The sequence below is a fragment of the Colletotrichum karsti genome (genome assembly GCF_011947395.1).
Source record: "Colletotrichum karsti strain CkLH20 chromosome Unknown Scaffold27, whole genome shotgun sequence".
NCBI classification, from domain to species: domain Eukaryota; kingdom Fungi; phylum Ascomycota; class Sordariomycetes; order Glomerellales; family Glomerellaceae; genus Colletotrichum; species Colletotrichum karsti.
Genome location: NW_024065927.1, coordinates 478314 through 504089, shown reverse-complemented (window position 1 = coordinate 504089; position 25776 = coordinate 478314). Strand labels below are relative to the sequence as shown.

At 52.6% G+C, this 25776-nt stretch overlaps 7 protein-coding genes across 7 annotated transcripts; 5 read left to right on the top strand and 2 right to left on the bottom strand.

The window, feature by feature from the left end:
- Positions 1 to 907: 907 nt before the first annotated feature.
- CkaCkLH20_08299 (uncharacterized protein) lies at positions 908 to 1573 on the top strand (the record flags this gene model as incomplete). Its single annotated transcript, XM_038891014.1, has 2 exons — positions 908 to 1278; positions 1363 to 1573. The coding sequence occupies 2 exons, from the start codon at positions 908 to 910 to the stop codon at positions 1571 to 1573; spliced, it is 582 nt and encodes a 193-aa protein (XP_038743777.1).
- A 1769-nt stretch (positions 1574 to 3342) lies between these two features.
- On the top strand, positions 3343 to 4749 carry CkaCkLH20_08298 (uncharacterized protein; the record flags this gene model as incomplete). The annotated part of the gene is made up of 1 exon (XM_038891013.1): positions 3343 to 4749. The coding sequence occupies one exon, from the start codon at positions 3343 to 3345 to the stop codon at positions 4747 to 4749; it is 1407 nt and encodes a 468-aa protein (XP_038743776.1).
- Positions 4750 to 8606: 3857 nt separating this feature from the next.
- Positions 8607 to 9739, top strand: CkaCkLH20_08297 (alcohol dehydrogenase GroES-like domain-containing protein; the record flags this gene model as incomplete). Its single annotated transcript, XM_038891012.1, has 2 exons — positions 8607 to 8750; positions 8804 to 9739. 2 exons carry the CDS (start codon positions 8607 to 8609, stop codon positions 9737 to 9739), a joined length of 1080 nt encoding a protein of 359 aa, XP_038743775.1.
- A 493-nt stretch (positions 9740 to 10232) lies between these two features.
- On the top strand, positions 10233 to 12463 carry CkaCkLH20_08296 (uncharacterized protein; the record flags this gene model as incomplete). The annotated part of the gene is made up of 4 exons (XM_038891011.1): positions 10233 to 10827; positions 10883 to 10989; positions 11291 to 12286; positions 12335 to 12463. 4 exons carry the CDS (start codon positions 10233 to 10235, stop codon positions 12461 to 12463), a joined length of 1827 nt encoding a protein of 608 aa, XP_038743774.1.
- A 303-nt stretch (positions 12464 to 12766) lies between these two features.
- CkaCkLH20_08295 (uncharacterized protein) lies at positions 12767 to 15283 on the bottom strand (the record flags this gene model as incomplete). The annotated part of the gene is made up of 2 exons (XM_038891010.1): positions 12767 to 13784; positions 13833 to 15283. 2 exons carry the CDS (start codon positions 15281 to 15283, stop codon positions 12767 to 12769), a joined length of 2469 nt encoding a protein of 822 aa, XP_038743773.1.
- A 490-nt stretch (positions 15284 to 15773) lies between these two features.
- On the bottom strand, positions 15774 to 16861 carry CkaCkLH20_08294 (nad dependent epimerase; the record flags this gene model as incomplete). The annotated part of the gene is made up of 2 exons (XM_038891009.1): positions 15774 to 16221; positions 16278 to 16861. 2 exons carry the CDS (start codon positions 16859 to 16861, stop codon positions 15774 to 15776), a joined length of 1032 nt encoding a protein of 343 aa, XP_038743772.1.
- A 2659-nt stretch (positions 16862 to 19520) lies between these two features.
- Positions 19521 to 25469, top strand: CkaCkLH20_08293 (glycosyl hydrolase family 7; the record flags this gene model as incomplete). The annotated part of the gene is made up of 9 exons (XM_038891008.1): positions 19521 to 19986; positions 20038 to 20262; positions 20315 to 20525; positions 20580 to 20949; positions 21025 to 21072; positions 23553 to 24068; positions 24162 to 24475; positions 24545 to 24871; positions 24938 to 25469. The coding sequence occupies 9 exons, from the start codon at positions 19521 to 19523 to the stop codon at positions 25467 to 25469; spliced, it is 3009 nt and encodes a 1002-aa protein (XP_038743771.1).
- Between the last annotated feature and the right edge of the window lie 307 nt (positions 25470 to 25776).

Sequence of the window (25776 nt, the reverse complement as noted above, 5' to 3'; positions counted from 1 at the left end):
CACTGTGGCTGCTTAGTCGACTGCCCCTTTCAGCAACATGCCGCGCGCCCCTGTCATCCTGCCATCCCACCCGCGCGCGACAAACTTTAGGTTTCAATGATGTTCGTCTGCAGGATGGCCGGGACGTTGCGCCGCCATGAAGACTTCAGATGAACGTGTAGGGCGGCTCAAATGATGAGATGAATGTTGGAAAGACTTTAGGCCTTTCTCCTCGATCGGAGTCTCACAAACGGGCACATAGAATAATACTTAAGCAATTAGTTGCCCTCAAGAGCTCATGTCCGAGCAAGCCGGCGAAGAAACAGGCAAAGGCGAAGGCCTGGCGCAAATCCGGGCTGGCTCCGCGGCGATGTTACCCCCAAAGCTACCGTTTCCAGGGCACCCTTGACCGCGCGAAAAGCAAGGCTCATTAATGAGGGGGAAGCTTGGCCGCCACGGGCAACGGCGCAGGGCTTCTGATTTGATTGTCAGAACGCTTGACAGAAGGAAATCCTCCTGAGCCGGATGCTTGGGGTTGATTGCGCCGCGCTGGCTTATCTTAAAGTTCGCGGCGCAGCTTTCTTCGGGGTGTTATTATGGCTGACGGCCGGACGGCTTAAGACAAATGTGCCCCTGATTAACGCATCTAGCGTGACGTCCAGATGTTTTCTCCTTTTTCTTCGCTTCAACATTGCGACTCGATGTGATGATTCCTCGTGAAGCCGATCTTTCTTTGCGACGATATTTGTCATCGGTCGCGTCCGCTCATTCATAGCTTGGCATACATGATATCTTCGTGCAAGTTTCGGTCTTCAATTCTTTCCGCTCGCCGCGAAGAGAGAGAGACCCGTCTGGACAGTGAGACACAGCGAACCATCGGCCTATTTTCGCCCGCTCGCCGTGCCTTACTCGAGAACACCTCGTCGCCATGATCTCGCTCGCGAATCAGCTGCAGCTCCGGCGCTCGCAAGACGACGCGGCCGAACCCGATCCCGAGACAAACCACCTCATTCCTGCTCCGCGGAAGCGCCAGCATCGTGTCCGAGTCCAAGGCCGATTGGCGGTCGTCCGCAGCGTTTCCACCGTGAATCTGCGGCCCGCCGCCTCGGTGCTGCCATCCCCGGTCCGCTCGAGCGGGACGACGACGACGACCCCGGCGACCCCAAGATTCGAGTCAGGCGTGGCAGGGAGCACGGTTCCGCCCGTGAGACGGAGGAGGAGTTTGGACGATGCGGATAGCGAAACCGAGGAGGAGCATGACGTGAAGGAGACGGCGGTGAGGGATCGTCAATTCAGGGGGTACGGGATCGGGGGCGCGGGGAACATCAGTAGGTTCATCTTAAATCCGACACGGCATCAAGGGCGCTGACGGTTACACTGCAGGACGGCCGACCGAAGTCTACGGCTCGACGAAATCGACATCTTCTTCCACATCATCGCGATTTTCGACGTTTCATTCAGGGCCGTCGGAGGGGTCCGACAGGAGAGCGTGGTTACGGGAACTCTTTGGACGGAGCGAAGCCCGAAAGGGCAAGGGAGTTGCGGCGTGACGGCGATCAACACGGCCACTGATGCACGTAAAATCTTGCTGTAACATCGGCCTTCCGGACATTAAGGACGGCCGGACTATCACGACCCAAAATCAACGACGCCGAGTTTTAAGGAGAGACACGACGTTTATCGCGCCTTCGCGGCTCAGCGAGACGCGAAAGAATGGCGCAACACGCAAGACATGCCAAGCTCAATTCATGACTGTGCACTCCACAGATTGATAAGCAGTGTTGTATCGTGAAGACGCTGCTGTCTCGGAGCAACCGCGCGGGAGCTTGTGAAATGCCCATGTGGAACGGTGCAACAGTACAGGTCGTTACGCTTGTCATACCCTACAGTCCTCTACAATTCAACAATCAACCGTCCTATCAGCTTTTGCGCGTCGTAATTGTCGCATATTCTGTCCGGTACTTGGATATGGGTCTCTCGATATTACATGGGTCTGGGCGGCTCTGCCCCCAGCTCTAGGTTAATGACAACTTTCTTCTGCCGCTGACAAGCGTCCAGTCATCATCTGCTTCTCTACGAATACACTACTTTTGTGCCTTCAAGGGGGCCAGTGAGATTCGGCCGTTTACGCGGTCGGAGAGATATCGTCAAGATACGGAGGATCATTTCAGCCGAAGAACTTTCACATGAGTACCCGCCAGCGCATGCCCACCTTGGTGTCAGCTTACGTGCATACAATCCACGCTCTTTAGGTTTGATTATTCGAGATGTCCAGCCAATTGGTTATGGCAAGAGGCGGCAGCCTTAGCCGGCTTCCCTTTCGCTGCTTTTTGCAGGGCTTCAAACATGCACATTGATAATACAACGGGTACACAACCCCCTAGGACAACCGCGCGGCATGTCTCTGACGAGAAGCTTGTCCAGACGTGGCCAGGTACCATTTCGACAAACCGGTAGACACGACTGCACAGGGATATTATCTGAGGTACAGCTAACGGCCTAGCGGATTCCACCTCGTCATTTTCCGAGCTACTCGCGCCAGGATACGGACTATCTCAGTAGCTCTTCCCGAGATTTGGGTCCTACTGTCGATCTTTTACCGCAGTCTCATCAGCGTACGTTGCAACCGAGCAGATCATCCGCAGCCCGGGATGTATTTGCCGTGAAACTAAGAAGGTAATCTCGCTGCCTTACATCCCCGAACATCGTGAGCACCTAGTGTACTAGCCCAATTTGCTATCAATCCAGAGCGGTTCGTTCTTTTGGGGCTCGCGCTTACGGGCTGAGGCTAACCTGGCAGGACCCTGATCCTGCGGTTCGTCGGCCTGGGTCGTCATCACCGGATTCAGACAGGACGGTTTCCAAGACCAATGAACATCCAAATCACTCACCGCGAAATAACAGAAACCTGTAAACAGCGAATCCTTCGACGTTCATGGTTTCTAGGGGGTGGAAAAGCAATTTGTATGGACGCCTTACAGTTCTCTGGGTGGGCAAAATACGGCAGGCCCTGCTTGAGGTTTAGCCGCGAGTGGTCCAAGTTCTCCAGTCAACAAGCTTACCATGGGCATTCTTTTTCTGCTTGGCTAGAATCTGCTGTCAGATTTCAAATGACAACGCGGCCCAGCTACAATGCCATGCGGTGCGTGACGCCGGTGGCTCTGGGTTCTGACGGCCCAGGTCCGGACAGATTCTCGCCGAGGAGCGGGACGTTTCTTTCTCGCACCAGAGCTCCACCAGGTCGGCCTTTACGATATAAAGGCTGGACATCTCCTCGAACGATATCTGCTTCGACCCAATTTTCACCCCTCATCCGGCTTCCATACTCCCTCTTTACATATCAGACTTATATCCTCTTCGACCATGACAATCTCAGGAGACTCCTTGGTCAACGCCATCCAAGACGTGGCCAACGATGGTGTTAGCGATGGCAACAAGAAGCGGCCCTACCTCCTCTTCGCCGCCGCTGCAGCGACTGGCCACACCTATCCCCTTCTCCTGATTGCAGCAGAGATGGTTCAGAGAGGCTTCGAAGCCACCTTCATCGCCGGAGAAGAGTTCCACGCCCAGGTCAAGCGGTTGGGTGCCGAACACGTCCCCACCCCTTCCATGATAAACGATGAGTTGATCGCGGTTCGCGATAAGATTCCAGTGGGAGTACCCCGTCTCATGTTCGATTTGAGCAACGTCTTCATCAAGCCAGTCCCCCGCTTGTTCGAGACGCTCATGGACACCCTCGAGAAGATCCGCGAGAGACGGCCGTCTCAGCAGATCATCATCGTCCACGAGACCATGTTCATGGGTCTCACTCCCATGATGTACGGAGCGCCCCTCCCGAAGGGCTTCACCACGAGGCCACCCGTCATCGACATCAACATCATTCCTGTGGTTGCCACCAGCATCGACACCGCGCCTTTCGGCCCCGGTCTTCCTCCGGACTCGACCTACTCCGGCCGCGCACGCAACAAGCTCCTCAACGAGATGTTCTTCAGCCCCATCGGGCCCTTTGGTCCGGCATCCCAAGAGTACAACGATGTGCTTCGATCCCTTGGAGCGACTAAGGAGGTCCCACCCACTTTGTTCGAGACATGGCAGACCAGCTACGACGTAACCCTGCAAATGTGTTCCCAGAGCCTCGAATACCCCAGGTCCGACCACCCTGAAATCATCAAGTACGCCGGCTGCCTGCCACCCAAGCCGGTCGACCCTAACTACAAGTACCCCGAATGGTGGGCAGATGTCACGGCCGGAAACAAGAAGGTCATCGGCGTCGCACAAGGAACCATCGCAACAGACTACAACGACCTTGTCATCCCCACCATCCAAGGCCTGGCAGACCGTGACGACGTTATTGTGGTCGCCATTCTCGGTGTCAAGGGCGCTACACTGCCCGAGGACGTCAAGATCCCCGCAAACACGAGGGTCGCCGACTTCCTTTCCTACGACGCCTTGTTGAAGCACGCCGACGTCTGGGTTATGAATGCCGGATACGGTGGCTTCCTGCACGGCATCGTGAACGGTGTGCCGATGGTTCTCGGTGGAGATACCGAAGACAAGCCTGAGATCGCGATGCGCGGCGAGTATGTGGGTGTGGCGTACAACCTCAAGACCGGAAAGCCAACGGCGGAGCAGGTCGCCGAGGGTGTTGCAGAGGTGTTGGCCAACGACAAGTACAAGAAGAGGGTGATGGAGATCAAGAAGGAGAACGAGGATTTGAAGTCGTTGGATACCATTGAGAAGTACATCTGGCAGTACGCGGAGTCTGCGTAGTCTGCGTAGGTAGAACAGTCAGATTTTGGGAGGATTTTGAATTTCATAGCGTTGCAATCCTACTCTACTTACGTTTATAATATCCTGGATTCCTGAACATTCACCGAGCCGATGTTGGGGATGTCTTGGGACATAATCTATGATCGCTTGCTTAGACTATTGCACTCCCGATCAAGTTCATTCTGGGCCACAATCAGCGTTGCCGTAAGTGCAATTAAGTCAATTTTGACCCCCAAAATTGCTATTAATAAGATTTTTCTTAGAGTTTTTAGTTATTTAGGTAACTTATAAATAGGTTAATTTAAGTTACTATATAAAAATATATAACCTATATAATAAAGCTATTTATAATATACCTAGTAATCTAAAGCTATTATTTAGTAGTATAACCCCCCTTTTTATCTAGTTTTTTAATAGCTAGAGCCTCTCTATAGTATCCAGCTTTATCCTCATCCTCTATAACGTAAGGGTTAACTTTATAGTACTAAAAGCCCTCTTGTAGTTGGCTGCTATTGCTAGTACGGCAAAGACGTCAATTGCAAGCTGGGAGAGCGCTGGGAAGGTCTCTAAATGGTCTAACTACTACTGGATGGGATTAGAGGTCTTCTCTAGAGGTTGATAGAGGTATAGATTGAGCTTATCCGTCTGGGGTGGGGTCTACTAGCGCTAGCTATTAACCTACTGCTAGAAGTGAGTATTATTATTATCCTGAGCCTTATGGTTAATAGCAGGGCTAGTGGGGCTAGGGATACCCTCTTCTACGCTATATTAATAATACTACTTATTAAAGTACTCTATAAGGGTGTTCTAAGCCTTCTCAACTTATCCCTCTTGGTGGTCACTACTCTATACGTCTTATAAATAGGAGATCCTAAATGTGGGATAGAGGATAATTACACTAGAAAGTAGTAGGGAGTCCCCTAACCTATTATAGTAGTAAAAGAGCTTTTATTATAACTACTTAATACTGCTATAGAGGAAGGTTTACTACTACTTATTGAGAGAGTTGAATTATAAGGCTGCCCAAGAGGCTAGAGATACTTAGTCTTTATGTATATAATTAGGGAGGGCTTATTAGTTATACTAACTACGTTAAGGTTATCCTAAATGGGTTTATAATAGCTATAACTCCTTAAAAGGATTGTTAGGAGAGATTGTGGAGTTATAGTAGGTCTTCTAGTTAATAAGGTATAAAAGGAGGTATTCTAAGCCTATTGTGACCTCCTAAAGTTAACTATACCCATTACCAACCCCCTAGCCCTCACACCTCTTCATCTAACAATAAAAAGGCTCCAGGATTATACCTATCTTGGTAAGAACCTTCTAGTTATCGGAAGATAGTAGATCCACTTCTGGGATATGCTTTTTAACGTTATTATTATTATTATTTAATAGTATAAAAGACTAGATCTTATTCTTCTTCTTTATAGCCCTCTTAATTATGAGGTATATACTATTCTAGTAAGTATTGTTGTTTAGGATAAGCTGGGCCTTATAAGACAACTTGGAGAAGATCTAGAAGTCGGTAGAGTTGCTATTAATCTTAGCTATAGCCTTCTAGTACTATTTAGTCCGTTATAGAGAGGCCTAGACGTACTTAATGATGTTCTAGAGCTAGCTAATAGGCCTAAGCCTCCGCTAGAGGTTAAGATTATTATTATAACGGTTAATAAGCTAGTAGTAGTTGGATTTAGCCTTAAGAGTCTCCTTATTAGCGCCAAATAAAAAGGCCTGGGCTGTAAGGTTGAGTATATAGCCGTAGCACCTCATACGCCGGGCCTCCACGTCCTCCTCCATTATTACGGGATATATATCCTAGTAGAAGACCTAGAGGTAGGTGTTGTTATTAGTTATATTATTAGAGATAGTTACTCTAATCTAGTCCTAGATCCTATATTGGTTAACAATATTGAGGAGGGTCTCTAAGAGGGTATTACTACTATAGTCTCTATAGTGTTAAGAGAAGCCTAGGAGGCGTGACTATAACGTGCTAGTAATATTAATAAAATGATATATAACCCCTATAAAGGTGTAAATATTAGGTGATAACTATAGATTAAATAAAAGGTATATTTTAGATGCTGCTAAGTAGAGCTCTAACTTTATAAGGGCCTCTCTATGCTGCTAGAAGTTGTGGAGATGGTCCCAAATAGACGTATAACTCTATGGGACCTCTCTAGCGACCTCTATACTATGGTATTATAGGATCTATTAGAGGAAGGTGTTCTTAAAGTGGGCAAAAGGGAGGTTAGTAGAGATAATGGAGGCGATGTAGAGATCCTATAGAGTTGCGATCTTACCCTTAGGGATATTGCTGTTATTAAGCTATACCCTCTTATATAGAGGAGGGTCTAATAGGGTTGTTAAGGAGTTAGCGTTAGAATCCTTATCTAAGAGGGTAGAGATCCTATAAACGTAATAGCTACTTTAGCCTTATTAGAGTGGACTTTATATTAGTAGGAAGCTTAGGATAATATACTGCGTTAAGTGCTCTAGGGCGGTAGAGGTAGTAGTAGCGCTAAATACCTTAGGGGTCCCTCTAGTATTACATTATTAGCAACTCTAATAGGAGGCTATAGCTTAGCCCTAAATAACCTTAATAAGGAAGTTGCTATACTCTTAAATCTAGCTAAATTAACTCTAGCCTCTCTACTATATTAAGTACTACTTAAGGATATACCTCTTACTATTAATAATAATAATAAGTAGGTTATTAATTATAGGATTTAGAGGGATAATAGTAGTAAGGGCTATCTCAATCTATATAGAGATCCACTAGCATAGGGCGCCTAAAATTATATATATATTAGTAGTAGAAGAGGAGGTAATAATAGTAGTAGATATTATAAAGTTTAGTAAGGTAATAGGGGTAAATAATAAGTAAGATATATAATAATATAAAACTTTTATAATTTATATTTAATTATAACGTTAAATATACTATTTAAATTGCTATAATTATATCTACCTATTACTAATGTTTTAGAAAAATAAGCCTTTATCTAGTATAGTGAGGGTGGTCTAAATAACCTCAATAGTATATATAATAATAGTGAGGTTAGTAATAGTAGTATATTTTAGTAGCTAGGTATACCTAAATAAATAGGGTAGGGGCTAATCTATAGCCTCCTATTAGCTAGATCTATATATATATAAGATATTAAAGTATTTAATAATTCTAAGGGAGGAGGGATTACTTAATTAGGAAGTAGTAATAGTATTACTTTAGTTAATTAACTTGTATTGTTTGTTGAATAGTTTGCACTTACGGCAATGCTGGCCACGATATCTGTGTTCTGGGTATCTGCCGGATGGAACAGTATTATGCGAGACTAGTAAGAGAAAGCAGAAGTTACGCGGAGTGACCTGATGTATAGATTTCATCTTGCCTTGGAGCAATCTGTCAGAAGCTCAGAAGTATACTGCCCATTCCCGAACTGAATACCTGCAGCTGTAGAACGTGTAAGTTACCTCTGGAAATGTCTCATCAACCTTGAGATTTACGTACATGGGTCTTTGATGAACTACATCGATACGAAGGTTGTAAACGATGTACGGTCGCCACCGGCTTTTAATCGGGAAAAGAGATAAGGTGTACTCATAACGCGCCGCATCAAGCCTCCGGGCGGGAAACTCAACATGTACTTATGCAGGGCGCACCTAGATAGCTACCTGGCGTTCATGTGAGCGGGGTCACATTCGGACGACTGTCGACCGATGTCTTGATGCACTCGGGCGGTGATGTCAACAACGGAACTTCTCCGTTCTGCATATCAAAAACCCTCGCCAGAAGTTTTCATCACATAATTCTAGATTCCAAGTCCAAGTTCACGATATTTTACAGAGTCTCCCTCGCCATGGCCACCGCAGAAATGCAGAACCCCTCATGGCTTCTTTACGGGCCGAAGTCAGCCAAGCTGCAAGATCGTCCCATTCCCACGATAAGCGATGATCACGAAGTGATCGTGCGAATCAAATACGTCGGTGTCTGCGGCAGTGATGTAGGCTTCCCCCTTCCGTATCAAGATATTGGCATTAGCTTACCAAGATTCAGGTCCACTTCTGGCAAGAAGGAGGCTTCATGCGCAAAGTCAGCGACGAAAAGCCCCTCGTAATGGGCCACGAGGCAGCAGGCATCATCGACTCGATCGGCACCGGCGTAACATCCGTCAAAGTCGGCGACAGGGTAGCCATCGAGCCCGGATTCCCCTGCCGCCGCTGCAAGAACTGCAAAGACGGCGTCTACAACCTGTGTCCCCGCATGCAGTTCGCCGCCGATCCGCCAGACAACCACGGCGCTCTTGCCAAGTACTTCGTCGTGCCGGAGGACTTTGTTTACAGAGTCCCTGATGAGGTCAGCCTCGAAGAAGCGGTGCTGGTCGAGCCGACCGCGGTGGCTGTCCACTCGGCCAGGCTGGCGGGCATCTCGTTCGGGCAGGATGTGGTCGTGACGGGGTCCGGGACGATCGGACTGCTTTCGGGCGCGGTCGCGAAGGCGTTTGGGGCGCGGAGAGTGATTCTCGTCGATATCCTGGAGAAGAAGTTGGAGTTTGCGAGGTCGTTCGTGGAGTGCGAGACGTTCCTTGCGGACACCAAGACGGATAGCGAAGACATCGCCGCCCAGATTCTGAAGAAATTCGGTCTGACAGAAGGGGTTGATGCCGTCATCGAGGCTTCCGGTGCTCAGTCGTCCATTCAGACAGGCATCTACCTCCTCAAGCGCGGCGGCAGCTATGTACAGGCAGGACTGGGGAAAGCAAGACCGGAAGTGCCCATGCTCGCGTTATCTGAAAAGGAGCTGAAAGTTCGAGGATGCTTTCGGTACGGGTCTGGAGACTACGAGTTGGCTCTTTCGCTCATTTCGCAGGGGCGCATCAACACGAAGGCTTTGCTGTCTAGCGTGACTTCTTTTGAGAATGCCACGGCAGCTTGGGACAAGACGGCAAATGGAGAAGGAATCAAGAATCTCATTGAGGGTGTCAAGGATTGAGTTGTGGAGGGATACTTTGTATTGCTTATTTTGAAAATTCTATCTGGAAGTCAATTCAAGACGGTGATACCGAATTCGGGGTGAACATCGCCCGAGGTCAACCCCTCACGACACATCATTGTGCCAAAGACCTGCATCGAACTGCACGGGGCTCTACCGGCCGACCAGCCAATCTTGTACTTCTGGTCCCAAGAGATCCAGAATGTTGAGGAGGGGTAGCATTTCCCGTCACAATCTGACCGATTCCCCGGCCTGATTGGCTTCTCCAACTCAAGCATGCACAAATGATCGACGGTGGCACCACACCAGCCAACCACGGCGGTCGTAGACCTTCGTATTGAAGGGCTGAAGTACAGAAACAGAAGTAGCAAGTCCACTTACTGCTTCATATATGTTTGCCCGAGCTCGGTAGTCGTACGGAGCAGCTTTAAAGGAGCAGAGAGCCTCTTCTCGATCTCGATCTCACCCGAATCAGACGAACAAGACCAGCAAAATGAACGACGCCAAACATACCATCCAGCTCCCCACGTTCCGTGAACCACCCTCACAGAGTCCAGAGGAAGCTCGCGCTATCGTGGCAGCATGGACAGACACATTCAACGAGGCATTGGCCAGCGGGAACATCGCCGGCTTCCCTGAGCTGTTCCGCAAAGACGCCTGGATCCGAGACTTCCTTACCTTATCCTGGGACTTCCGCACCATCCAGGGGTTTGAAAAGATGAACGAATACTTCCAGCAAAACCTGAAGGAAACAGGTCTCCGAAACGTCCGGCCAATCGAGAAAGGTACCTTCACGCCGGCATTCAGGACGGTCGCGCCCGGAGTTCACTGGGTCGACAGCATGCTCGACTTCGAGACCAATGTCGGCCGAGGCAAGGGCATGGTGAGGTTGACGTTGGAGGAGGATGATTCTTGGAAGGCCTACATGATCAACTTCCAGCTCCGGGACCTGAAGAATGTGCACGAGAGCCTGGGGATCAACAGGCCGATGGGTTACGTGGACCCCAAAGGAGGGAATTGGAAGGAGAGACGGGACAGGCAGAAGGAGTTTGTCGATGAGGATCCAGTTGCGCTGGTGATTGGGGCTGGTGAGTGAAGAGTCTCCGATGAGGCTTGTGCGTATACTAAGATGCTTCCTACAAGGCCATGCGGGAATCAACATCGGCGTTCGGCTGCGACATCTTGGTGTTCCGACTTTGATGATCGATCGCAACGAACGGGTGGGAGACAGCTGGCGTAAACGGTACCGGGTGAGCATCTTTTGACCAGCACCTTTTGCTCAAATCGAGCATACTTGACCTGATTTTCCACGCATCCATCCCTGGGAAAGTCGACACCTCGCGAGTATACAGCTGGATAGGGGCCGAATACTCCAAGAGTGACGACCGACAGCGACAGCGACAGCGACAGCGACAACGACGGCGACAGTGACACCAACAATGATAGCAATAACGACAACAACACCTCAACGATACTAATGACGTTATTGTCGACTTGCCTTGGGATGGGCGTGATTTAGTTCGCCCCTTTTCTAACCTTACTCTCATACAGACCCTTATGACCCACGATCCAATCCAATACTGCCACCTCCCCTTCATCCCCTTCCCCGCCGACTGGCCCATGTTCATGCCCAAAGACAAGCTGGCAGACTGGCTCGAATCCTACGCGACCATCATGGAACTCAACATCTGGACAAACACCACGATCGACGGGGCAGACTACGACGAAACCACAAAGACCTGGACCGCCACGATCCGCAGGGCAGACGGCAGCACCCGCGTCCTCCGCCCGCGCCACATCATCCTCGCGACAGGCCAGGCAGGCGACCCCATCGCCCCGACCTTCCCGGGCCAGGCGGACTTCAGGGGGACGGTATACCACGGGAGTCAGCACACGGATGCGTCCGAAATACCGAATGTTTCAAGCAAGAAGGTTCTCGTGATAGGCTCCGGCAACTCGAGCCACGACATCTGTCAGAACTTCTACGAAAACGGGGCCGAGAGGGTGACGATGGTGCAGCGCGGCGGGACGTACGTCATCACCGCCAATAAAGGGATCTTCGTGATGCACAAGGGGGGGTACGAAGAAGGCGGGCCGCCGACGGAGGACCTGGATATCGCGTCCCAGAGCATGCCGACGCCGGTCCAGTTCGCGTTGAATGTCCACGGGACGAAGGCGATTTCGGAGGCCGACCGCGAGATTCTGGACGGGCTGACCAAGGCGGGCTTCATGCTCGACTTCGGGGCCGATGGGAGCGGCATCTATCGCAAGTATATCAGTCGTGGCGGCGGATACTACATCGATATCGGGTGCAGTAAGCTCATCGCGGACGGCAAGGTCAAGGTACATCATAGTCCTGAAGGGATCGAGAAGTTCACTCCTACCGGACTAGCTTTGGCCGATGGCACGACGTTGGACGCGGATATCGTCGTTCTGGCTACCGGCTACGACGGGATGAAGTCGACGACGCGGCTCATCTTCGGCGACAAGGTTGCCGATCGTGTGAAGGAGGGATGGGGTTTGGACGAGCAGGGGGAGATCAACTCCGTGGGTTTCCCACCTTTCATGCCGAGATATTATTACTGACAAAGACAGATATGGAGAAACAGTGGCCATCCTGGTTTCTGGTTCATGGGCGGCAACCTCGCGCTGTGTCGGGTATACTCACGCATGCTCGCGTTGCAAATCAAGGCGCTGGAAGAAGGGCTCTATGCCCAGACGTAGGACGAGAAGGTTGCGAAGCATCACCAACAAGATGGAAGAAGACAATTAAGTGTTCATGATTATCCCCGTTGTTGGGGGCTGTCTGGTCCTATACCATATAGCAGTGCGAGCAGCCTACCCTGGCGCCCTATAACAGTACAACAAATGCGAAGACACAGCGTCTTCAACGTGCGCAATGACAGACCCAAGAGCAATGGTTTGCGAAAAGTCTGCAGAATGCGATGTTGGCCAGAGCAATGAAGCGCCAAAACTCGGGTTAAAACTTCAGACCACTTGCCTGCGGCAAGCTGAGGTCGAGAATCATCAAAGATTTCCTGCGAAACCCCCGTGAGCGGCAAAGCGCTGCTGGTAGTCACGAAGATGAGCCCAGTTTCGCATTTCCTCTTCCTCGTCCTGTGGTGTCATGTTCTCCCCAGCCATGTTGTTGCCGCTAGGCCCTGTGCCTTCCAGCTTGAGGAGGATGTCAATCAGACGCATCAGAGCTTCCTCGGACTTCATCGCTACTGGACCTTTACGCTCGGGGGCATCGTTGAGCAGTGTCGAAGCAACTTGCCGGACCTTGTTGATAAGGGAACCGCCATTCGGCTCGAGGTTACGCTGAGAGATGGAGCCAAGAACATGAAGCAGGTTCTGCACAATAAGCTCGCGCTCTGCTGTCATGAGCTCAAAAACTCGCGCTTCCTCTGAGTCTTCTGCCTCCTTTGCAGCCTTCTCCTCGGCGGACTCGCCTGCCGGGGCGTCCTTATTTGGGTCATTGAGGTGGACATCCCGTAGGTTGAAGTACAGCTCAACGTAGAATGATCTGGTGGCCAGTTGAGAAATGTAAATGTTGGCCTTCTGGATCTCATACTGGAGCTGGCGACGTCGCTGTGGCTGATTCTTAATGACGTTTCGAACATCGTTGGAGGGCTGGATGTTGGGGTGAGCCGGAGGCACGTATTGAAGGTCAGCATCGTCTAGCGCGCCAAAACCACTTGACTGCTCGTGGGATCCACTGAGCTGGAGTTCAGAAGGAAGGCGATCGATGATATCCTTGGCGGCAACCAGAGCGTCTCGCAACAGCGATCTCTGATCAGGCCATGGTAGTGTACTCATCCCATAAACAAGTTCCACACTGACAATGGCGTTCATGGTTGTGTAGATGTCAATCGCAAAGCGGTAGCCAGTGAGGAGGGTAACGGAGCTCTCTGAAGGGAATACAATCTCGTTGGCCATGATGTACAGATCGTCGACGTTCTCAGGCAGAGCAGGATACGGGAGGCCTGGTGTGGGCGGGGCAATGACCAAGTCCGCATGAGAGGCGCCCAGTTGCGAGAATGATCTAGCAAGGTCAGCAATAGAAGTTATCGGTGGTTTGTTCGCATCTTACCTGACGCCCAACAACAAGCACCAGAAGATTCGCTTGCCGATTTGGTCCTTGATGTGGTGGAACGGCAAAGGGTCTGGCGAGCAGTTGTCGTTTCCGAATGTGGGAAGCTCGTTGGGGTGCTTCGGCCGGTGGAAGCCGAGCTCTCGAATCAGGGCCAAGCACTCTGACGTGAAGTATCGGAAGCGATTAACCTCGAATGTGTAGCCGGCGGCCAACCCTAGAAAATAACTGGTGGCCGCGTCGTCCAAGGTCTTGGGCTGCTTGACAGACCACCGGGCGCCTCTTGTGTCCAGAGCAATATCTCGACACTTCTCAATCATGACTATCGCTCGGGGAAAGAGATGCGTGCTATGCTGTGTCTTGAGGTGTTGTCTGGCGCTTCTCGGGAAGGAGGCGACGAGAGCTCCAATCATGGAAGCCAACAGGCCGAGGAACTCTGGGTTCGAGCGATCTTCTCGGTTCGCGAAAGAGTGTCGGAAGGTCGGCTCGTGAGGAAAGGGCGCCAGCGGATGTATGTATGTGAAGAAGTCGTCGACCAGAAGCTCGAGGATGGGCATCGGCGCAATAGCTTCCGCGTCGAGGCGAGCTGGACCTTCTGCTATAGACACGAGGGCCTGCGCAGCATTATGAGGAGACGGTGTTGGAGTCGTAGGAGTGTAGGCGTGGAAGGAGATTCCGGGCTCTATTCTCTGTCTTCGGGCGGCTCTGGCAGCCTCGGCATGTTTATTCGGGGGTCCTCGTCGTTTGAGCTCGCGATTGAAGGTACAGTCGACGTTGAGCTCGCGGCATGGCCTACAAGGGGGGCCTGCCTCGTCGCACTTGACCTTGCGTTGCGAGCACATGTCGCAAGCTCGTCGGAGGCGCGTCAGCTTCGGGTTGACCGTGGGATCTCGAGATATAGGTGGTATCGAGCCGGGAAGAGGAGGCATCGAAGGGAATCCCGGAGGGAAGGCGCCGACCGGGGCATGTGGGACATGACCGAGAGAGCCATCGACGGCAACGGATACGGCTGGGGCCGGAGGAGGAGCCGGAGCCGAGGCTGGGATTGGAGCTGGAGCGGCGGAGGTCTGAGGAGGATGTGGTTGCGACGGCGTATGCGGTGGCTCTGGCTGTGGTTGCTGCTGCTGCTGATTCTGCGGAGGAGGAGGCGGAGACGGAAATGAATCATGCTGAGCTGGGTCCGAGGCATCGGGCATGGACAGCTGCTGGTCGATTGCTTGCTGTTCGTGTTGCTGAGCATCAGCCGCAACGGCAGAGGTCAGGTGTTGGACATTCTGGAGGGCGGCAGCCGCATCGGTGACGTCTTGGAGAGCTCGAAGGCCATTGCTGGCGTAGGCGTGAGCGGTCGCTTGTTGCGCGGCGGCGGCAGCAGAAGTTGGCGACACAGGCGGCTCGGCTTGAGGTTGTTGCGACGACAAATCGGTCTGTTGCTGGTCGGTCGACGACGACATGGCGAAGAGAAATGGAGGCCCACGATGGCCCTTTGATAGTTAGATACTGGCTGATTATCGGAGAAGCTCCGGCTGCTCGGAGCCTGGAGAGCGGAGCGGATATTTCGTGGATGGGCGGAGTCCGAGTCCAGCAACCAACCGAAGTGGCAGCCAAAAGTGGAAGCGAGGGATGAAGCCCGGACTTGAGCCGAGTTTTACAGGCGGTGAGCCAGCAGCTGCCGTCACGTGCAATCGTTTTTGCCGTCATGTGATCTGAGTAATCCACCTGCGACCTGGATGGTTATGCTACGTCGTGCATTATTGATACTTCTATTTATGCATATCCATTTATGAAATCTCTTCATGCTTCTCTGCCCTTATTTTTTCATCTTTCATCATTACCTCTATCATTGTCTTTCATTTGCAGTCACTTTCCGACCATTTGACCAGGAATAATAGTCCTGGAGTGGTGCATGCGTTTCATCCGTAACTCCAGGCTTATCGTGGAAGCCTATTTCTGAAGCAGCGTCTTGAATACTTCCGCCGTGTCCAACACCGACTTATCATACGGAACAAACTCCTGACCGACCGCGCGGAGTGCCTTGGACCCGTCGATGTCCCTCTCCCCAGGCGTCTTGAATCCTGGCAAATACCCCTCTCCCGGCCGGCCCTCCTGGATGGGCAAATCCGGATATGCTGGGCGAAGAATATCCGCAGCGGCCTGAGACGGGCCCCACGCCGTCGATGAGATGTATCTCTGTCCGTCTGCCTCATCGGCATGGTCCACGATGTAGGCGACCAACTTAGCGACGTCCCTGACATCCACAAACCATGCGAAGTTCACGACGCCCGATGGTCCGCTGAGTGCCCCGCCGGACATGATGCTCCAGATGTACTTGAGGGACCCCGGGATCTTATCCGCAGACTCCGGCGCCGTGAGAGGCGGCCCGCTCACCAAGCTACCCATCGGTCAAGTCAGTGGCTGTCATCGTATCAAAAGAACTTGCCGACTCACACAGGGTTGACGGCCGCCATTGCGAAAGAAGGCTTTTTCTCATCTCGGAACTTCCAGAACGCCCTCTCGCCAGCTGTCTTACTCGCCTGGTAAATGAGCAGCCCAGGTGCCTTCTCGCCCAGATGCGCCGCCGCCTCTATTGCCCCTTCGTTCCAATCTTCCTCGGTGAAGATGTATGGGCCCTCCTTCTGGGAGACCACAGCAACAATAGACGACAACAACACCACGCTCTTGATGGTTGACACCTTGCTTGCCGACTCCAGAATCCCTCTCGTAGCCCCTCTGACTAACTCCAGAACGGCGCCTGGATCGGGAAAGTTGAAAGTCACCGGCTGCGCCAAGTGAATGATGCCGCCAACACCCTCGACCGCCTTGTCGAACGCACCCGCAACGGCTATGTCAGGAACCTCGATGACCTCGAGGCGATCGCCATACTGGGCAAGTGCTTCGACGGTTGCTTGAGCCGATGCCTTAGATCGAACGGTGCCACGAACCGAGTGTCCGGCTTGCAGAAGGGCTTCGGTTGTCCGTCCAGCGATGAAACCATTCAGGCCGGTAATGAGAACCAACCCTCTGCCAGACATGACGATATCCAAATGTGTATGTGAAGAAGCTTTGGCTCCAATGCGGGAATACTTCGCCGCTCTTGTGTCTTCTATTCCTCGCTAGACGTTCGACGGTTGCTGAGCGGACCGTAGACACACGACTCTCGGCGTAGGTCCAAATAATCAACAGGCAGCAACACATTCAACGCGTCGTGTCCTCCGCAGTGATCTCCTTTCTTTCAGCTCGTGTGACTTGAGATCCATCTCCAAGGGCCCGCTGCAGGAACAGCACCAATCATGCCCTGTCTGATCCTCCGACCCGCATCGACGCTAGATAACGACCTCGGCTCATGTCTTGGCCGTGAAGCCCGGGGCAGAACATTTTCATTCAAAGTGATCTCCGCCCGGCCCCAACTCATCCCCGCCATCCACCGGGCCCGGGCCCGATTGACGGGGTCCGGAATCCTTACTCCCCGGGTCGGCCCCGGCGACATCATGCATCCATCGGTCACGGTAGGCAGGGACACGGCCTATCCCCTGACGCGCACCATTTTTGTCTAACTGGGTCACATCAGAAGGAGACGTTGTACGACAGCAATTCCGATTGAGGCAATTTCTACCGTCACATCCAGCGCCTACGAAAACAAATCACAGGTATCTCATGACCTGCGATTTTGGTCTCGCTTAGCAAGTAACTCTCGGCTATTATATTGTCGGCCCTCATCGCCGTGTCGCAAGGTCTCATTTTCGGCTCAATGCCGGATCGTGTTCTCATATACGGACGCCATCTTGATGAATCCCGATTGAGACGACCGACCTAACGAGTTAGACGCGTATTCGTCAAACTCTCCGAAGACTCTCATTGCAGCGCCTTATTAGGCTTCTCGAAATGATCAATTGAAATCGCGTCGATGGCTTCACGTGGATCTCGGAGTTGTTCTCGATGAGTTCGGTTCACCAGAATTCCGAACATGCCTTCCACTCGGTTCAGGAAGAGGATACGATAGACGGTATCTGACATTCCGGTAACAGCCCCAAAAGCCCATTTCACGTTGCAGTCGGGCATCCACCGACAACGTCTGCCGTCCATCCACGAGGAGCCATTCCGATACTGGCAAGTCGCAACCGGCTGTTCATTCCTCTCCTCACAGTTGGACGACCAGAGCGAAATCAATATCGGACTGCCAATGGGCAAGAGTGAGGTTGGATCAGGTTCATATATTCTCGAGCCGCCCCCGGTTACCCCACCTCGGCGGCGTCGACCTGACTGGTTCGCGTAGGCTTGCCTCTGGTCGAGCAAACGGCGTTGCCGGCCTTGTGTGGTGGAATCATTCCTGATCGGCCGAGACTAAATCAATTTGCCGGCCTCCTAGGGGAATTACCCCAGATCAGGGTACCATCCGCAACCACACCTAATAACGGCGTGAGCCACATGACAGCATTCCTGCCGCTCGGCTCTCCGACGCAGGCGATTCCAGTCTCAACCGAGTGAGAGCCTTGACTGAAGGCGAAGAAGACTGCGAAAGCTCGAGACCAGAGGAAATCGCCATCATGCAGGTACGATCTATCACGCCTTTGGGCTGGTGAAGTTACGCGATGGGGTTTCAAAGATCTAGAGTCAAGATCTTAGAGACGTATCCGGAAGAGATACGGTTGCCAACCAAAAACTTTGGGAGACGTTCTGTGCAATATTGAAGGTAGTATGGTGATCCAGCCTTGCACCGAGCATAATATCAAGCGATTCAATATCACCCCTGAACACTCTTCGCAAGGGTCCCTCCGAGATTCCCAGAACGATTCGGGCATTTCTTGGTCTCATTCTTGGTCGACCCTTACCAAGCCAACGTGGACAGCTCTAGCCCCAGCTCTACGTGGATGAGCGAACGTACATGCCCAGGCCCTTGGCAGCCGATGCTTGTTCGACATTGGCATCAAATTCTCCATTACTATCAAAGCTTGGCTCTTGAGGCTCTCCGAAGTGATGTTCGAGTGGAATAACATTGATCTTTAACTTCAGTCGTGAAGTCTTCGAGCGAACGATTCCTTTTTCTACGGAACCCATACAACATGTCTAGGAAACGGCACGTTGAAACGAATGAACTCAGTAATGACCCAAGTTTCAAGCTATGTGAGCGAACAGAAATGGCTAGGCTCCTGGCCGTGATGGAGGGCGCACCAGCTCTGACGGCCTATGATTCCGTCCAATCCCTCATCGTCAGTCAATACCACATCGTCCCTCACGGGTCTCGAGGCACACTTTGCCTCCCCCGCACCTGTTAGACTGCGCGAGCCAAATGATATTAGATTGTCAATATTGGATTGACGAGTCGCCTTTCGTTCCTCGACCGACCATCCCGGGTTTCGGACCCTCGGTGCCTGACTCCTTTCCCCTTGGGAACTAAGTTACATCAATGTTGTGTCTACTTGTCGGATCTGAACTGATTCTATCCGACGGATGTAGCCCTCCGAGCGACTGCTCTGAATTCTCCATGCCTCGTGATACCCTCACTTCCACGAAGAAGATCTGTCAGTGGCCCGTGAAGATCATCCATCTTCGGAATCTAGGCCTCCTTGGCTCACAATGTGCCAAGATCTACCTCGGAAAGCAAGGTATATAAGGAACAAAAGACGGCTGCCATCATGAAGCATCCCCCTCGACCTTGTTCCTCAGCCAGACATCCAAGCACAACACCTCAAGATGCGTTCTCTCTCCGTTCTCCTCGCGGCCATCACCGCCGTCACCGCCCAGCAGGCCGGCACCCAGCAGACCGAAACCCACCCCAAGCTGACATGGCAGAAGTGCACGGCCTCCAGCTGCTCCAACGTCAACGGTGAGGTCGTCGTCGACGCCAACTGGCGCTGGCTCCACGACAGCTCCGGCGCCAACTGCTACGACGGCAACAAGTGGACCGACAAGTGCAGCACCGCCACCGACTGCGCGACCAAGTGCGCCGTCGAGGGTGCCGACTACTCCGGCACCTACGGCGCCACCACCTCGGGCAACGCCCTCAGCCTCAAGTTCGTCACGCAGCACGCGTACGGCAAGAACATCGGCTCGCGTCTGTACCTCATGAACAGCGCCACCAAGTACGAGATGTTCACCCTCACTGGCAACGAGTTGGCCTTCGATGTCGACCTCGCCCAGCTCGAGTGTGGCCTGAACGGTAGGATCCCAAGGGTTCATGTGCAAGACCTCATCTAACACGCGAGTCTAGGTGCCCTCTACTTCGTCCAGATGGACGAGGACGGTGGCATGGCTAAGTACCCCTCCAACAAGGCCGGTGCCAAGTACGGTACTGGATACTGCGACGCGCAGTGCGCTCGCGACCTCAAGTTCGTCGGCGGCAAGGCCAACATCGAGGGTTGGGTCCCTTCCTCCAACGATGCCAACGCTGGTGTCGGTCCGTACGGTGCCTGCTGCGCCGAGATGGACGTCTGGGGTATGTTCCCTGCATGCTTGACTGCCAGTACTTTGATGTTAACCAAGCACAGAGTCTAACTCTCACTCTTTCGCCGTCACTCCCCACGCATGCAAGACCAACGCCTACCACGTCTGCGAGAAGTCCGGCTGCGGCGGTACCTACTCCGAGGACCGCTTCGCCGGCGACTGCGACGCCAACGGATGCGACTTCAACCCGTACCGCATGGGCCAGACCGGCTTCTACGGCAAGGGCAAGACCGTCAACACCTCGTCCAAGTTCACGTGAGTGCCTCTCCCAGCTCGTGCGTTGACGAACACCTCATAACCGTGGCCCAGCGTCGTCACCCAGTTCTCCGCCAACAAGGTGGCGCAGTACTTCGTCCAGAACGGCAAGAAGATCGAGATGCCGCAGTCCGCCATCAGCGGCGTCACCGGCAACGCCGTGACCCCGGCCTTCTGCTCGGCCCAGGTCAAGGCCTTCGGCGACCGCGACCGCTTCACCGAGGTCGGCGGCTTCAACCAGCTCAACTCCGCCCTCAGCGGCAAGTGGGTGCTCGTCATGTCCATCTGGGACGACCACTACGCCAATATGCTCTGGCTTGACAGCACGTACCCCCCTGAGAAGGCCGGCCAGCCCGGTGCGGCGCGCGGCGACTGCCCCGCGAGCTCCGGTGTGCCCTCCGAGGTCGAGTCCCAGTACGGCAGTGTAAGTTGCCCTCCGCTTTGCAGCAGTCCTGATAAGGAATTTGACCGAATTGATGCTAATAACACGTATGGTTAGGCCACCGTCACTTACTCCAACATCCGCTTCGGACCCATCGGCTCGACGGTCAAGTTGTAAATGTGAACAAGTCTCTGTTCGCGCGAGATCCTTAGGGGCTGCGATTGGGGAAAAGAATACAATTGATGCCACAGCTGATGACCAGCTTGTCTGTCATGAGAGGGGGGTTCTATTCGAGAGTTGCGTATATTTTGCTAAATTGATGTACATAAATCATAAACACTCGTTTTCTGAGGAACATTTTGACAACCGCACACGTTGCTGCAGAGTACGAACTGTTGGTGCAGGTATTTTTGGGCGATGCATTAAGCCACAGTACTTACTCCTAGCAAGTGTTTCTGCCCATGAGAAAGTATCTTCTGATAGAGACAGCAAATGTAAGATGAATAGAGCACTGATATCGCGGCACTTGTAGGGCTACATACAGAATAGCTGGCTTCTGGTCATGTACTTCTGGTGTTCAGAAAATGTTCAGCCAGCGCACTACTGAGGCCCCTAGGCCCCAATTCTGAGCAGCTAGCGACTTGCAAATAGCAATGAAGAAGACGGTTCGACTTGGGCGTCGGATGGTACATGCATTATCAATGCCTTGGGTCTTTATGACGATTCATTTGTACGTCTATCCATCATCCGCAGATCAAGCCCACTCGAGTCCGAACAACTTGACCCCCATTTGATCTACAGAGAAAACACTCATTCCCTTCATTACTGGCAATTATGTGGATTAAGGGAGAACGACTTGGTGATCCAATGAGAGTGGCAGCGCTACTTTTCCCGCCGACCACTTAGTCCCCTGACATAGTTAACTCAGGGCAAACATCAGACGCGCCAATGAGCTTCAGCGCTCACACCGGAGCCCCTCCGGTGACGTACTTCAGTTGTCAGAGACGGATGGAAATAGGAAAAGCCATCCCCCCAAACCGGGCTCTTCTGCTGTTGACGTAGGGGGCGATACCATCTTTGACGGAACGCATGTAGCCGATACCAGGAACAATTGCGCAACTGCTGGCCGTGAGACGTGTTCGGTGCAGCGGAGGTACGGCAGGGCAGGTTCTGAGATGCTTGGGTCTCTGGCGGTACTTGGGGAGCAGTTGGCAGGTCATACATCTTCCAGTCAAGATTGAAGGAAATCCAATCTGCCAGAACAACTAAAACCATCAAAGACCCAATAATACAGAGCGTCAGAGAAGGATCTGATGCCGGTCTGTCACACGTGTGCAACCAGCTGATCGGGGGGCCCAGAGCTGTCCAGAACCAGGGTCCAGGGCCAATGCTATGATGGATGCCCTTCCATTTTGCGCTACTCCGTCGAATAGAACGCCGGCCTTGTGTGTGACCCAAGAGTTACTTTGAGCCACACCATCTGGGGGTACTTTTCAAGGGTAAAAGGCAAAGGCCATCACCAATGGCGCCCAATCACCGCTGCTGAGACTGATGGAAGCCTCCGTTAATGAACGACGGAGTCCGTTCCGGAGGACTGCGTGTGAACATCCCGTAGGATGGAGGCGCGGATTGGGCTTGACATCATTCTCTTTGGTCATTGTATGCGTTTGAGGGCCGTTCAGCTCCCAGATTTTGAGGGGCTCCGATGTTGACAATCTATCCGGACGAGACAGCCCACTGCAGCGGCCTGGGGTCACTCTGCAGACCACGCCATTCTCTGCGGTCTGAGCAGAAAGATGCCCAACATGTTGTCGAATCCGGGCAGCAGGTCGTTGCCAAACCGTTACCGCATGTCATTGTCCCCGGGTCTTTGCTTCCCTACTTCCGTCAGCCTATCCGTATCGTGCGTTGGCTTCCCGTCGAGGATTGCCGCCGATACATGTATCCCCGAGGGACGGAATGGGGGTGATTTAGGATGAGCTAAATTCAAGACGTTTCCGAGGCAGCCTCACCCCAAAGTTTTCCAGCCAACAGGTGCCAACCGCTGTCCACATTGCCTTTTTAATAATTCAGTTGACCGAACCTCAACTCCATCTCGACCAGAACAACTGCCCACGACGGACGGCCTTCAGAACCCCCGTCGAGGGCTCTAGGTAATCCACGTCACAGAATTCCTGGGATGGACTCGATACCCGGCCCCGTGCACCCCGATGCAGAGGGTCAGGCCAATGCCCAATCGACGGCGGCGGGCTTGAGACGATTGTTACCGGCAGTCAGCTCCAGTTCTAGCGGAGAACAAACCAACGCGTACTCCGGGTTGGCGAGACAAACTCGCCATCAAGTCACAGCCGCATGTTTGCAGTGCCGGAAGCGAAAAGTCAAGGTAGTTCTTATCCAGCTGTTGTAAATATCAATAAGGCGTCCTCGTGGTCACATCAGCCGAGGAGATAATTCCTCGCGGGTGGGGAAAACAACACGACACATCTTCCTTTGCATCGACATTTATCTCCCTTCTAAGAAAAATAGAAAAATGCCGGATTCGACTTTGATTTTTTTTTTCCACGACGCCATCACCACGAAGCTGACCGAACGTGACGACAAAATAGTGTTCCGGAAACCGTCCATCATGTCACCGCTGTTCGCAGACCGATATCGAGTGCGAATGGGATTCCGAGCCCGACACATCGCGCATCGTCCAGATACGCAAACGCAAGGAGGAACTCGAACGCGAGAATGAAGACTTGCACGAGCTACTGCAGTTCCTGCAGACGCGGCCGGAAGAAGAAGCCGTCGAGATCCTCAAGCGTCTACGCGCGTCCGACGACGCGCTCCAGGTGCTTGACTTTGTGCGCACCGCCGACCTGCTGCTGCAGAGACGACAAACGGGTTTAGGTGCCAGCCCACGCGACCCCAACCCCTCCAATTCCGAAGTTGACGATATGCCTGCAAGCTTTCTCAAAGTACCTGCACGGCCGTGGACCGCTCTGGCGAACGATGGCGTCGTTTCCGAGTTGATCACTGGCTTCTTCCTGTGGGACGCGTCCTTCTTCCTCGCGTTCGTGGACCGCAAGGCTTTCCTCGACGACATGCGCGACCGCATGCCGAGCACGGCGAGATACTGCTCTCCCGTGCTCGTAAACGCGATTTGTGCGCTGAGATGCGTATGTTGCAAGCGTTGCGGATGATTCCTGCTGCCAGAAAACCCCCTTTTCGTGGATTGTAGTCTTTAGCTAACGGTTTCTCCTGCTTCCCAGCACACGTCGAGACGAGCAAAAGCCTTTGGACACGTAAACGGATGCGATATGCGATCTCTGTTCTTCGAGGAAGCAAAGCGACTGTTAGATTTTGAAAGCGGACGCCCATCGCTGACGACCGCGCAAGCGTTGTTTATCATGCATCTTTCGGCGGCAGCCACGGGGATGGATCGTGCTGCGAGAATGTATCAACTTGCGGCCATCGATATGCTGCAAGAGATACAAATTCTCGAAAATCCAATGGCGGACGGCGAGGACAAGCGACATGATCGGGTCATATCGAGGGCGATGTGGGGGCTGTACTGCTTCGAGAGGTTGGCAATGACGACTACGTCGCGAGACACCGCACCGTTTTTCATCGACTGACGAATTCGACGCCGCAGCATCTTTGCATTTTCCTACCTTCGACCGTCCTTAATACCGACACCCCTGATTCCACGAAGTTTCATCGATCAAGTCCCCCAAGACTCGTTAGACACGTTACAAGACGATCGCCGGGGGCTTCTGCTGTTGAACACCACATGCGATTTGTCAATCATATCCAACAAGGCGATGGAGTACAATGCCGGCTTGAAGACGGGTGGTCTTGACGACGAGCAGGACATACGGCGACGGATAGACCTCTTCGCAGAGTTACGAACATGGCGCGACACAATACCACACGGATTCGAAGAGGCAGAGGTGTTCTCCCCTTCAGCATATTACCTGAGGTTAGAAACCATCCTGGCCACGTTGATCAGCTGATTATTCTGGTCAAACGCTAACCGCACGGGAAGAGCCTACGAAGACCAAGTTATCCTCGCTATTTTTCGACCATTACAGCATGACCTGCAACTTCCGGACGACGGGCTCGTCAGCGATCTTCTCCTGGCGTACTGCGAGCGGAGCATCGCCGGAATCGAAGAACACGAGCGGGCGCTGTCCCTTAGGGAATGCTCGAGCATGATCCTGACCCCGTTGTTCAATGTGTCCATCACGCTGGCCCGGCTCCTGGGGCAACAAAAGACCCACGAGCTGTTCGCGCGGACGTGTCGGCTGATACGGGACCGCGTGGACGATTTCCCCTTTGCGGGGTTTCTGCTCAAGGGACTTTTGGCGATCGCGGCGGACGGCGGGGACGAAATACCAGCGGTGGCAAAACAGCACTTCGAAGGCCTCCAACTGGACGAGCATATGCTGAAAGATGTGCCAATCAGCTTTGTTCTTCCCTCGCGCGGAGATGGATGGGGTGCACGGGGTCAAGGTGAGGTTGGAGTTCAGCTGGGTACATTGATCTCGAGATGGAGTCGTCTGTCCATGTCCAACTGATCGAATGTTCCGTTGGTGGGCTTGAGTGCGAATGCCCGAGACACAAAGGCGGCTGTATACAAGAAGAGATGGCACAGGTCCTGTGGTCGGAGCAGTAATTGATAATGGTGGTAGCCTCTCCAAGTAGACTAAGACTCTGATCTGCTAGATGTGCTGCCAACGAAGAGGTGGAAATGCCCTCGGCACTCCATCTACAATGAGACATAATCTGATGATGTTGGAAATGAACAACGTCAGCCGAACCGGCTGTCCATCTTGCACGACATGTGCACGATCGGCACGAATGACTTGGGCGTAATGAAGGGTT